Raw genomic sequence first — 14,690 nt, 5'->3', positions numbered from 1 at the left:
TGATTCCACTCCGGGCATGTCAGCCTCTTGGCTGCTTCCTGAACACAGCACATTGCATGGTCCAGGCCTTTCCACATGCTGTTCCTTCTGTCTAGAACACTCTTCTTCCATTTATAACTGTGAGGGTTGCTGCCATTGGCTTCATGTCTCCACTGAAATGTCTCACTGTCAGAGAGAATGTCCCCGGTCCCTCTATCTAAAGTGTATCTCTCCCGTCCCCCAGCTCTCTGTCCCTCTTCCCTGCCTTCCTATTCTCCCTAGCACTTACATTATCTAAAGGACTACAGATTTTTGTCATTTGTCTTTCTTTCCCTGCCAGAAGGCAAATTCATAAGGACAGTGCTTTTTGTCTATTTTGTTCACGTGATACCCCCAGGACCCACACACAGAACGGGCTTGGTACAAAACAGTCAATAAATATTTGCTAAATTGAGGAAGGCAACAGGGGAAGCGAAGTTAGGGAGAGTTCCAGGTTTTTATGGAATCTGCAAAGTGAACAAAAATAAAAATGCTCAAGATGCTTTTTTTAGTACACACATATACAAAAAAAGTATAATTAGAGACCATGTTAAAACAGAGACACTAATCAATGCCATCTCAGTGCTATAAAATCACAGATAATATTGCTTCTTTCTTGATCTTTGTTTCTCAGTTACTTACAATGAGCTGAATTATTTTTATATTGAAAATATTTTTAGAATAATAGATACTACTGCCTCTCTTTCAGAATTGCACTCATTGAAAATTCTTTACATCAAGTCTAAGAGCAGTCAAGAGTATCGCCTGAGCAATATACGGATCTGAATAGCTGGTCACCAAGCTTTGAAAATCTTTTATCCTTTGGTTCTTGATTATATCAACAGCACTCAGAAAAGATTTACAGGTAACGGTGTCAGTGGTTCACTCTATTGACAAACGGAGTCTGCAACTTCATATCACAGTTAAGGGGAGGCACCTGCTCTAGTTCTTTTCATTCATTTTAATATGCAAATGGAGAAAAAGTTACTTAATATCACTACTAGACTGAATTAATACTGCAAGAGTACTTATAACCTACATGCACAAATTAACTGTGTGTAAATAAATACATCAGTTTTATATTTTATGCTGAAGGGGGCCAACAGTGGTTAGTTGTTATAATGATAGATAAAGAAATGGAAGCTGGTAAATCAGTCACATGTTAGTACCAGGTAGCATTAGCATCTACAGGTTTTCTACTATTCCAAAGTATCATTAGAGAAAAAAAAGAATATAAGAAAGCTCTAGAACTAAATTTTTTTCTCATAGGCTCTGGTCCAAGGCATGGCTGATGAAGCCATAGACACTATCCTCACATCTTTGATTTTATTTCAGTACAATTTCCAGAAAATAGAGTAATGGAAAAATTTATTTCTATATGATATCTAAAAGTTTAATTTAGTAGACAGTTCTAATTGATTCTTAATGCTCCATATTAAATCTCTACATTTAAAGACTTGTACGTTACATTCCTTAATCTAACTTGCAGTGATCTCAGTGAAAACTGCTGTTTGATTTACAGAGTAGATTTTTTATTACTTCAAGCTGTTTGTTAAGGATATGTCAGAGTGACTATGACAAAAAATATGTTTAAAGTCTCCCCAAAAGACAAATTTATAAGCATAAAATACAGTAATTATATAGTATTCTAATTAAGAGCTATGTTCCAAGAAGCGTAAGTAGGTGAAAGAGTTTGGAATGTGGCAGATGTCTATTGAGAGTTAACACCACATTTCTAGGAGATAAATTATCATGAATTGAAGTTAGATTAGTACAAATGGCTCTGAAGAAAATACAGGCGGAGCTTTTTCTGCCCTAGGGAGGTGAGACTATTTTGCCAGACTAATAGGGCACGCCTTCAGAATTCAGGTTTTCTTGGCAGGTGTATGCTCAGCCACCAAGGTCAGCTGACACACTGTAGCTCATCAACTACCAGCTGGGGCTGGGGCTCAGCATCAACGTGGAGACTGTCGGACTACAAGCTTCTTTTCCACAGTTTTCACTCTTTTGATTCCCTGAGGTGCTGACCTATCCTGGGACAAGAGTCTTCAATCGAAGTACACACTTTCCAAAGGGTTCACAGATAGCAGGTAGTTTTAAATGAACCACTTTCCAGAATCTTTGAAAAGAACACAACTTTTCTATCAAGATCATCTTTATTTCATCTCATAAAACAGAGGCAAACCTCTCATCTGAACTGAACCTCACATTGGCTATTGCTCTGGGGAATACGCCTTCTATGCACCAAAAGGAACTTACATTTAAATACTGGTAGTTACCTTTGTAAGAAAGTGAATGACTTGTGTCTAGGTATAAAAAATTCTCAATTCTTTCAACAAATTGAAGGTAATACTTTAGCTGTCACTTGTAAACTATTTAAAATAGCTTTGACAATTTATACAAAAAGTTTTTAACAAATAATTCGAAGGGGTTTACAGTAGGCTAAATAACAGATCCTGCCCTCCCCACCTCGAAAAAAAAATTTCAAATCTTAATCTCTGGAACATTCACAAATGTTCCCTTAGATAACAAAGAGAGAGAGAGAGAGACAGAGAGAGAGAGAGAGNAGAAAGTGAATGACTTGTGTCTAGGTATAAAAAATTCTCAATTCTTTCAACAAATTGAAGGTAATACTTTAGCTGTCACTTGTAAACTATTTAAAATAGCTTTGACAATTTATACAAAAAGTTTTTAACAAATAATTCAAAGGGGTTTACAGTAGGCTAAATAACAGATCCTGCCCTCCCCACCTCGAAAAAAAATTTCAAATCTTAATCTCTGGAACATTCACAAATGTTCCCTTAGATAACAAAGAGAGAGAGAGAGAGACAGAGAGAGAGACAGAGAGAGAGAGACAGAGAGAGAGACAGAGAGAGAGAGACAGAGAGAGAGACAGAGAGAGAGAGACAGAGAGAGAGAGACAGAGAGAGAGACAGAGAGAGGAAGGAAGGAAGGAAGGAAGGAAGGAAGGAAGGAAGGGAGGGAGGCTGGCTTTGCATATATGATTGTGTTAAGGATCTTGAAACGAGGACATTTTCCTGAATGATGTAAGAAGAGCCTAAATGCTCCCGTTCCTGTAGGAGAGAGGCAACAGGAGATCCGACACAGACAGGAGAGGGGACAGCAACATGGCCTCAGAGATGGGGACCCAAGTGATACAGACATAAGCCAAGGAACGGCAGCTGCCTCCAGAAGCTGGAAAAGCCAAGGAGCAGATTTTCTCCTAGAACCTGTGGAGAAAGCGCTTTCCTGACAATAACTTCATTTTAGCCCAAGGATCGGCAACTCTGATTTCAGACTCCTGGCCTCCAAAACTGAGAGAATAAATATTTGGTTATTTTAAGCCACTTGTCACAATGGCCACAGGAAACTAATATAGAATTCGAAGCACTGAATGGCACTGCCATAACTTCTTCCTTTCTCATCTGCTTATCATCAGAACATTTTTTAAAACTGATATGTGTGAAAATAAGAAAGAGGAGATAAAATTGTTGCCAATCATGTCTCACTCTAGCAGAAGAATGAAAATTCCTTATAACTAATTAAAAGATTTAGAAAAATACATAAAAAGCCTCTACAATTTACAATATAAAATGTATTTTCAATATAAAAAATGTAAAGGTTACTCTTTTATGTTTACAATTTTAATATGTGAATGAGTTACTTATTCCCTCAAGAATAATTCAGAATATATACTACCATAAAGAGTAACACTGTGGATACTCCTCATGTTTGCCCTATAATCGATTAAAAACAAATAATCCAAGTAACAGCTTATTTTAACTTCTTAAAAAATATTCATTGTGCAACGAAGCATTATTGTGAAATTTATCTTTCCATCAGTTTGGACTCTACACTCTAGCTCTAAAATCCCCACAATTCAATATTTAAACAAAGAAGGGGGCATATGTGCAATATTTTTATCCTTCCATTTTGTTCCACTATTTTGTAATCCTTATCCGAAGATATTTTTTCATTTCTTTAAAAGAGAGGAAGGGAGAGAGATGAAGAGATGGCGAGAGGGGAAAAGAGAGAGACATCCATGTAAGAGAGAGACATCTGTTGGCTGCCTTCTTGCACGCGCCCCAGCTGGGGATCAAACCAGCAACCTAGGTATGTGCCCTGACTGGGAATCGAACCGGCAACCTTTTGGTCTATGGAACGATGTTCCAACCAACTGAGCTGCTCTGGCCAAGGTCTGTTCTACTATTTTAATCTCTCAACCTCCAATACCAAAAATAAAAGGAATAAAGAATTACTCAGTGTTCTCTTTTATTTTCCTCTATCTGAAGAAAACTTTTTGTCACTTAATCAAAACTGTAAGGGACAGAAAAGCAGTGACGTCAGTGTCGTTCTATGTCCTTACCTAGGCCTATTTGAGGCAGGTGCTCGAAAAGGGTCCAGCTGTGGTCATCAACGTAGTGATTCTTCAGGATCAGCAGCTGGCAGACATCCCGGGCGGTTATGTCACTGGGGACCTCTAGGGCCCTGCCGGTTTCATCTTCACTGTACACTTTAATTACCTGTGTACGTGGAAATAAGGAAATGAGCTGAAGTATGGTATTAAAAACATTATATTAAGGTAAGTTATCAAACTTATTGGTTGAACTGGTTACAAATTGCTTATAGAGTTTCCTCTACAACTAATTTATATATACATTCAGTGAACGTTACTTATCCCAAGATTTGTTTATACCATGTGTCCAAGTCACTCTGTCCAACAACTTCCACTCTCTTTCTCATCTAAACTAAAGTCCAATGACCATTTAATGCCAATGGCCACTATTAATGATGGAATGTTACATACTAATTAAATTAATTATGTTCTTTCCTTACCACTCTGATCTACTCAAAAGCTCTGTTATCTCTTATCAATAGTTTAGATTTTCCACGTCATATTTAATTGTAACTAACTCAAGTAACATAGATGATTTATTACTGGATATACTCAAACAGTAAAACCAGTGAAAATCAGACTTTTTGAAAAGATTTCCCCATTTCAGGCATGAAAGTTTTGCCAAAGTCTTGCTATTCGTTCACCCAATCTTTTTCTTTCCTCCCCAGCAATGAACTGTGGCCACAAGATAGTGCTGCAGTCCGTGCAATGTAAGCCCGTGCAGTGTCTGCACTTCCCAGCCCAACCCGTAAAAGTCTCCCACAAATTGTCCTCTAGTTCTCTTTCACCATTCTTCATCAAATGGAAATGACTCCAAAGACCTAGGAGAGAGGAAAGGCAGGGAACAGAAGGAAACTTTGTCCCTGAATGACCACATTGAAGGTGCCCAACTAGGTAGAATCATATGATGCTTTGATGTGAACAAGAAATAAACTTTCATCATGTTAGCTCACTGTGAATTTTGTACTTACTTATTAGAGCAGTTATGTTTCCCTAAATTATACAGAATTCAAGTTTCAATTATAACACTCCCCTCAACATTTAGCAAGCTATGCTCAATACTAGAATTTCCAGTATTAAATGTTATGTTACATATTAATTAAATTAATTATAAGAAGGCAAATAGCCATGACATAGTACAGTAAGGTAAACACACACACCCAAAAGAGGGAAACACTAAGAAAATTCAATATAATACACCTGTTAGAAAAACAAAGATGTGAATATTTTTAGTAACTCAAACAAATGCAAATTAAAATGACATGTCAATTCTGTCTTAATCCGTTTTTTCATCACACTTAAAATCACAGTGCAATGGAATAGTTGCCATCTCAAGATGATAGTAGTGATATAAATTGGGAAACTATTGTGTACACCTACTGGAAAATATTTATCAAAAGCATAAAAGGTTCATTCCTTTGGCTCAATAATTTCACTTAGGCAAACTATTTCTTTTTTTTAAAGATTTTATTTATTTATCTTTAGAGGGGAAGGGAAGGAGAGAAGGAGAGAAATATCAATGTATGGTTGCCTCTCATGAGTCCCCTGCTGGGAACTGGCCTGCAACCCAGGCATGTGCCCTGACTGGGAATCGAACCACAATCGTGTGGTTCACAGGCCCAAGCTCAATCCACTGAGCTACACCAGCCAGGGCCGGCAAACTATTTCAATGAGTTTGTCCTAAATGTGGAAAATGGCTTTAGGCTTGACATGTCCAGCAAAGTTATTTATAATTCTACCAACCAAAATATTTAACAATGAAAGAGTGGTAAACACATCACTTCCACAGAATGGAATTATTATGAGGCACTTACAAAGGTTATCAAGAAAATGATACAAAACTTCAAAATTTCTTAAGGAAAACAAAATTACGACACCAAAGTATATGTTTTGCAAACCTACTTGTTGGACTTGGCTCCACAGCACCTACCCCTCTTGCAAGAGTATTCTGATCGCCTTTTAGGGCACCACTCCCTCCCTCACCATCAATCTGTGGTTCCGGCAGCTCCACCTTCTGCTAGCGATGGTGTGTTGGAGCTGCTGGCGCTGGCTTCTGAGAACTGACTGTTCCACATTCAAGAACTCTGCAAGCCAGGCATCTTGAAAACAGCCACAGTAGGAGTACATACACCAAATAAATTGACAAATGTTACAAATTAAGACTTTTAATTTCTTTTTAGAGCCAGTTTACCAGTGTACCACTGCCTCAGCTCCCGGTGGGAGATACACATCTTGGTCTATCGGTACCCAGTATCCCCCTCGAGACAATGATCATTTCAGAAATGGGGACATGCCCTAATCAGAGTCAGTCAGAGCCAGTGTGGTATTTGTTCACATAACCACAGAGCGGACTCTCTTTTCTGGGGCAGATGTAGGGCGAAGATGCTACTGTTCACGAAGAGAAGAGTGTCAGAAGATGGAGTCACCTGTGCCAAGAAATGCAGAATCCTGAGAATGTTGCTGAGATCCTAGATCAAGGAGCACCCGAATTCTTTGTGTTTAAATCCTATGTGTGCCAGGAGGCTCAAAGCTTCTAGTGGTAACACCCACCAATTTATCTCCCTTGTTCTGGCCGTGAACCCCTCCAATCCATTCTCTACACTGCTAGCAGAATAAACTTTCTAATGGCCAATCCAATCAGGTCATTCTGCTACTAAAATTTGCCTAACTCAAGTGCTCACTTGTTTGTTAAGATCCCATGTAAGGTAAATGTCCCTTGATAAGTGTCTTATTATTATAAAGCTGTCACAGAAAGAGATGCTTGTTATACTCAGAGAGCTTACAGTCTATCAGGGAAAGCAGTACTGAAAACAATAATTACAGCCTTGGCCAGATATCTCAGTTGGTCGGAGCATGGTCCCATACATCAAAAGGTTGTGGGTTCAATCCCCAGTAGGGGCACATACAGGAGGTAACCAATCGATGTCTCTCTCATATCAATGTATCTAAGAACGATAAACATATCCTCGGGTGAGGATTTTTAAAAAATCCAATAACTACAAAGTAGGGCATAAAAGTGCAGCATGGTACTAAATTATAAAATGAGGGTTAGAAAAGGCCCAAAATATATCTGTGAAAAAGTAAATATTTAAGCCAAGACCTGAAGGAGGAAGAGTAGGCAGCAGCTAGTTGGACAAAGGTAAGAACATTTCAAGCTAAGGGAACAGAAGCTGTGCAAAGGCCTTGGGCGACAAGGAATGGCAGGTTGCACGGATTTGGAGCAGGCGGGGAGGGCAGGAGAAGCAAACTGGGAGCACGGCCCCCAGGAAATCCCTGAGGGAACTGAGGCGTGGGTATGATGGTGGAAAAGGAATGTAAGAGTTTAAGGTCAGAACTGACTTGAGAACCATGGAGCTTAAAGATGCTTAACAAACACATGGACACGGATGTGTTTGATAAGGCAGGAAAAAAGAACAAAGAAAAAAAAGATAATCTAGGACTGAACCCTAAGAAATTCCAAAATTTAACAGTGAATTAGAGGCAATAAAGCCTGGAAGACAAAGTGAGATGGAGAGATGACCGGGGAAGTGGGACCTCACAGAAGAAAGTCTGAACCCTTCCCAGCATAGCAGCCCGCAGAACAGGTCGTGCTGTGATCAGAGGCAAATGGGATAAAAAATCGCAACGTGTTCTCTCTTAGTTGCACGTGAGGTACCCTGTACTAGATACCAATGCTCCAACTACCAGCACAGGTGCTTTATTTGCCAAGCACCTACTTATCCTTTGGCCTCAGCTTCCATGGTACCTTCCTCTGGAAAGTCTTCCCCAAATGCCCATGACTTTGCAACGTGCCCTCTAACGTGCTTTCATTTTGTGTTTCTATATGATGTCTTTCTCTTGAACTGTAACAGTAAGTTCTTATAACAAAAACAACTGTTTGTTTACTATTTGTCATCACATCCTAGGGACCTGGCCCAAGGCAGGACATGGGTTAATGAAGATCTAGGAATGAAATATTTTTGTGCCCTTGCAAAGCTTAGCAAAGTGTTTTGTACACAGTAGGTACTCAATGCACAGTTGTAAATTTTAACTTAAAAATATTTTGTCACAAAGTATACCACTGATTAAATTTTATGCTCAGGAAATTAAAATTTTTCTCAATGAGCAACAGTTAAACAATTCTTCATATCAGTAATTCTAGGTAAGAACTGACTCAATATTGCTGTTAGTGGACAATCCTGAGCTTTAGTCATTGAGGCAGCCATAAAGTTATATGAAAAAGGTCACGAAAATATACTGTCAAAATCAGATGTGACTGTTTGAACTTTGATTTGTTCATTTATATCATGGATAATACATGTGATTCACTAAGACCCCAAGACCTGTTTGGAATCTCAGTGCCTCCCATGACTGCATCTGGGGGAGCTATTGTTCTTAAGCATGCACCTTCAGTATTTGCTTCTGTGCTAGCCAATTCTAAAGGACTCTAGAAAATGCTGTCTACTGTATCTCCGCGCTTCTGTGGTTAACGACTGGACTGAGCGCTGGAGGGTGCCCCTGCCAAAAGTAATGTGAAGATGACCACTCCTGAGAGGACACAAAAATTCAGCCCTGGGACTGCTCCATCGGGGAGGCAATGGTGAGCTGTTGTTTCAGTTCCCTCAGAGACGGGCTGCACATTCCATGCCAGGTAAGGGGGGACTGGCAATGAACTGGAGGCTGGTAAAAAGGTTCCCTGTGCTCTCTGACTACCCCGTGTTTTCTCACAGTGAACTCCCGTCACCAGGGGTAACGGGAGCATGCCTCTTATTTTTCATGCTCTTTTATATCAGAGGGGCTAAGAAAATGGAAAACTGGAAACACTCTGAAGCTTAAGCCAAATTCATAAAGATGGCAAGAATAGAGAAAGAGGTAAAGATGGGGGAAATGAAAAAGTTTTCTAACCAATCAGGAAAACCATTATTTCTTCAAACTATGTTCCTGCAAATTTGAAAGAAGTAAGTTGCTAAGAATTAAGACATAAATTTAGAAGAGCTAGGCCAACATAAATTTCTGTTTATAATAGGCCCATGTAAATAAATAAATTTTTAAATAAATTAACACCTGCTGAGAGAAGAATATAATAGTTTTGTGGGAGCTCCATTTCAAACCCTTATTTTTTAATCCTATTTAATTCTCACAGTTGTCCAAAATACATATACATATTCTTAGATCTATTTGGTAATTATGGAAAATCCCTTATACTTCCAGTGGGATGCCCTTTATTAAAAGTCTCATTTTACATCTATATATTTCTCCTTAAAATTTGCCTCTTGCCAAAGTATACTACACTAAAACTTCCTATGTAAGGAAAAAAGTCAAGTCGTCGGAAAAGCTACATGACTAGTGTGGATTAAAACTAAACTGACCCAGGCTGGTGTGGCGCAGCTGGTTGGGTGTCATCCTACAAACCCAAAGATCGCCAGGTCAACTCCCAGTCAGGGCACAGGCCTGGGCTGCAGTTTCAGGTGTGTACAGAAGATGGCTATCGATGTTTCTCTCTCTCTCTCTCTCTCTCTCTCTCTCTCGACTCAAAAACAAACAAAATATATAACAAAATGTATTTTAAAAAACTAAGTTAAAAACTTTTGTGATCATGTAAAAACCAAACGGCTGAGATGTTCTTAAACATCATTAAAGTACTGGTCTCCTGTTTCCTTTATATCCTGAGGGGTAAAACAGAGATTGGAAGATCATATCATCACCCTATTTAATAAAGGGACACTATACATTTCCAATTCAGTGGCCCAAATTCCCAGCTTCCTTTAAACGAAAGGGTGAAAAGAATATTCATCATATCCACTTATCTACGAAATTATTTGAAATGGCACATCAGCAGGATGAAATCCTGCCTGGACCTAAGGAAGAAGTGGAAGTTCCTTTGTTTCATCAGTGGACAAACACTTGACCAGCAGAGAGACACACACTGACAGGGTCTGTCTATGCATCCCAGCAGCACAGACAGAGAGCACCCAAGGACAGCCTGCAGGGCAGACACAGGCTGTGTTTAGAAAGCCCTTCCATGCCACTGCAATTCTGACCATCAGAGTAACCTTGGCCTTTGGAGTGGTTTGCAGATTCAAAAACAGCTCTGGGAGCATCTAGCATGGCGCAATGAAACTGCAATACAGAGGCAGAGTAACCCCTGCAGGGGGGATGCAGATCTCTGTTTTGGCTGACATGCTTATCAAGGCTGTTTACCCACTCTATACCTCGACTCCCCTTAGACTGCCCATAAAAAGTAAGTGGAGGCAAGAGATTAAAAAAATTAACATAACCCATTTTTGAAAGAGTAGACACAATAATGTTCAAGTATAGAGACAGCAAGACATGGTTAACTTTTCTGGAAAAGGCTTGAGGCCTCTGATGTCTTCAAACTAACAGAAGAATGTTTAAAGAATAAGACAAAGACCATTTCTGAAACAATAAAGAGATCAAGTTTGAAAGTCAATTATGCATCACTCTGCTCCCAAAGCACACCAAGTGTTTATCTCTACAATCACTGGAAATCCTGATTCCCAGAACGAAAGACACGGAGTGCCTTAGAAAAGCGCTGGCAAGGCTAAACAGTCAGCCTCTTCCCTGTAGGCCCCAGGACTGTGATGGCAAGGGACAGCCACATCCTTTTCTAACCTGGTTCACAAAAGAATGTTTGAAAGACACTCAGGGATGTGATCTGGTCATTGGGCAATGCCACCCAGAAGAAAGGGGCATTGAAACCCTTGGTAAGTAATTAGCTACCGAAAAGCTTCCCCCCATTTGTCCCTTATTTCTCCGGGGAGGGAGGGAAGAAGAGGGGTAATAATTAACCTGGTTGAAAAAAATAGCTAAACAAGCAAAAACTCATAGTTATAGACAACAATGTAGTCATTACCAGAGGGAAGGAGGGTTGGGGGTCGTACAAAGCAAAGGGGTCAAATGCATGGTGATGGAAGACGACTGACTTTCGGTGGTGGGCACACAATGCGATATGATGATGATGCATGTGTGACAATGTATGACAGAATTAACTGTACACCTGAAACCTACATAACTTTATTAACCAATGTCACCCCAATAAACTTAATATCATAAGAGCATTGGTTCGACATAAATATATGAGCAAGAATCCATATGATAAAAAGTAAGGAAAACAAAAGAAAGAAAGAGAGAGAAGGAAGAAAGGGAAGGAGGGAGGGAGGGAGGAGGGAGGAGGAGGAAAAGGCTTTTGCAACATGGAGCATGGTTATCTTCAGGCCAAAGTTTCTATTTTAGGATCACAAATTTAGTTTTTAAAGTAACTACATTTAAATATCACATTTAACTCTTATTAATTAGTATTTAATTCAAAATAATTTAAACACCACATTTAATACCGAGATCTTATCATGATGAAAAGTATACAACATTTAAACAGAAAATGTTCACTTATTTATTATATCTATTAATATTATTATTGTATTGTATATTGTTTTTATGTACCAGGAAGTAAGAAACAAGGCCCATAGAAATTTGCTCCCAACCTGGTCCCAAAGTAAAGCTTATTTCTACAGCTCTTTAAAAGTTTACCATCGAAATACAGTGTAATTATAAAGTCATCTTTTAATGTTTACATTTTTTCCCTGTTATTTCAATAGATATGTGATGTACCTAAATCATGTGAAATATTTTTACATCAAGGTCAGAGTAGCCCTGGCTTTTCTAAATAAGGAACACAGTGTCCTAAGATAAGAGAAGACAGCTCAGATATTTTGAGTTAAGCAACTTAATATGTTCTCTTAAAGAGAATGGAAAATAATGCATTCATTATACTTATTCCAAATCTCTAACAAAATGTTATGTTAAAAAAAAAAGATTGTTGCGAAAGACCCTGATGGCTCAAGGAAAGCCGTGGCTTTCTATGACCATCCTGTATTATCTTGCTAGCTGTGAAATACTTACTTTGAGCAAAGCAGTACAGTTCAGAGAAATCAGGTAATAGGAAGTCTTAAATTCTTTCTATCAAAAGCGATATTCAACAAAACATTTTACTTGAGCATGAGCAAAAAATGTTCAATTAGTTATAATATATTAACTCAAAACAGATTATCATCAATATAGATGCTACAGGAATTGACTGACACAAACAGATCCCTTCCATACTCCTGTGGCTCCTGCCAACTTTGTTTCCTATGATCCCTTTGTTATTCTTGATCTCTGGCCATACTTTTTTTCTCAGTTTCTTGAAATAGCCATACTCTTTCCTGTCACGTGACATTTGCACATAGTGTTTCTGCTGCCCAGAATACTGAGGTCTCCCCACCTTCAACACCCATCTACCCGACTAACCATCATTTCTAATGGGAAGCTGTCAGTGACTCTCCCAGTTTAGGGCCAGGCCCTTTGTTCCACGTATGTAATTACTACGCACTGGCCTCCACGACTCAAAGGGCTTCAAGTGCAGGGGCAGACGTCAACGTCTGTTTCCTGTTATGTCCCCAGCAGTTAGCACAGTGCTGGGCACACAGTGAACAAACAGAAATATGCCTTTAGTGATGAGAGAAACCATCACGGGTAGTCCTGTGGGAGACAATCTTAGAGATTTCCAAAATAGCAGCTTTGAAACCTCACAAGGTCTGAAAAAACTCTAAAGAAGAAGAAAAACGCATGGACCAAACTGAAACTACAGGCAAGGTTTCATGAAACATGTGAATTAAACAAAGGTGATCAGGTAACTTCTATGGTCCATTTCAAGTTTGGGATTCTGTAGAATTCGGGGGAAAAAGAAGGGAGGAGGGTATCTGAGTGGGACAAATACTATAAGAAAAGATCCTGAGGACTGAAGAAGCAAAAATATGCACAGAACAATACACAGAATATTCTGCCAAGATCAGAGGGGCAAAGTTACGAGAACCAGATGAGGAATCACAGGTGCCTATGGAAGGAAGATCTTTGCCCAGCACAGCTGAACAGTACTCCCCATCACCGCAAACTACAGAGGGGCCAACATTAAGGGGTTATTTGTAAGATACATAAATGACAGGGTAACTTTTCTCAATGGATGAAAATATAGAATTAAGTTTTAAAAGACAGAGTTACAAACAAAGATGTGAAAAATAAGGATAAATAATCACATGATGATTTAATCATTCAGGAATAGATTCAGCTAAAAGTAATAGAAAAGACACCCTCCAAAATTGAGGTTTATTTTTTTTCTCACATTCAAAATCAGAGGCAGACAGCCCAGGGTTTGGGTGGGGCAATTTCATCAAGTCACCACTAACCCAGGCTCTTTCCATTAGTCTACGATCTTCAAGGTCACAAGACAGATCACCCCCATTCCACCTCTGTAAAAACTGAATTGTGTACATCTGCACATTACTACATTTCGACAGGAGAACCATAGGGCACGACTGGTAAAGATAAGAACTAATTCAGAGTTAAAGGACCTGTGTTCCTGGGAACCCTACAGATCTTCCAGGAGTTCTGGATATGAATTCAAAGGCAAGGACGATATGAACTGGTTTTCCAGCCAGCATCAGGCCAGGCCAGAGAGGCCCAGTATGGCTGGCTCACCACTGGCAATGGGCCACACTTGGCGGGGCAGAGGATTTAGCACGGCTACACCTGGCAGCTTGCATCAGCCACACTGCCGGATCAGGACGCAGCTGGCTTCCAGCCAAGAGGAGGAAGACAGTCTGTAGGCAAAGGGAGGCCCAGGAGGTCTCCCCAAAGCCCCTTTGCTCTTCTCTGTGCGTCTACTCTGTACCTTACCTGTCTTCTCGCCTTGCCTCGGGCCAAGAGCCTTGCAGACTCCCCTTCCTTGGGCTCCCTTTTTCCTTAAATGGCAGAAAGACCCTAATTCAAGTGGGTGGTGCAATGTTACAAAGAGAAATTGGAAGCTTTTTCAGGTTGTTCTGTTACGTGGTTTTTAAAAAGGCAAAAAAAAAAAAAAAAGCTCCAATTTCATTACAAAAAAAGGCAAACTTTAAAACCTGTGTCCAAAAATATCTTAACCCATGATGCACAAATGGACACACATATACATATGTATGTATAAATGTTGTTCTAGGACCTGAATCCAGTATGAATAGCAAAGGAGGTCAAATCACAAATCCCACACTAATGTTTCCAATGACTTCATCCAAGGGTGTTCTCTGAAACCTCAGTACGTTTATCACTCACGCAATTCCTGCGAAGACGCCAGTGCTGACTAATTCATCTTTGAAGTGAAAGAAACCTTCACAAGTGCTAATGCTTATTCATATTTAAAGCAAAAAAAAAAAGCCTCTGGTCAAGCTTATGTTGGACACAGTGTTATTCCAGTATCTCATTTCAG

The 14,690-nt window shown here is 39.5% G+C and overlaps 1 protein-coding gene across 4 annotated transcripts in view; it reads right to left on the bottom strand.

Moving 5' to 3' along the window:
* The window catches only part of GRB14 (growth factor receptor bound protein 14), a 133,117-nt gene that overhangs the window by 37,387 nt on the left and 81,040 nt on the right, over window positions 1-14,690 (bottom strand). For all 4 annotated transcript variants that reach the window (XM_037044572.1, XM_037044575.1, XM_037044573.1 and 1 more), the window contains one exon: window positions 4,385-4,541. In XM_037044572.1, the coding sequence (XP_036900467.1) occupies window positions 4,385-4,541 (157 nt within the window). The remainder of the gene's footprint in view (window positions 1-4,384; window positions 4,542-14,690) is intronic.

Source organism: Sturnira hondurensis, unplaced genomic scaffold, assembly GCF_014824575.4.
Source record: "Sturnira hondurensis isolate 20B ecotype Veracruz unplaced genomic scaffold, ASM1482457v3 Scaffold0004136, whole genome shotgun sequence".
NCBI lineage: Eukaryota > Metazoa > Chordata > Mammalia > Chiroptera > Phyllostomidae > Sturnira > Sturnira hondurensis.
This window is presented reverse-complemented; position numbering and strand designations above follow the sequence as displayed.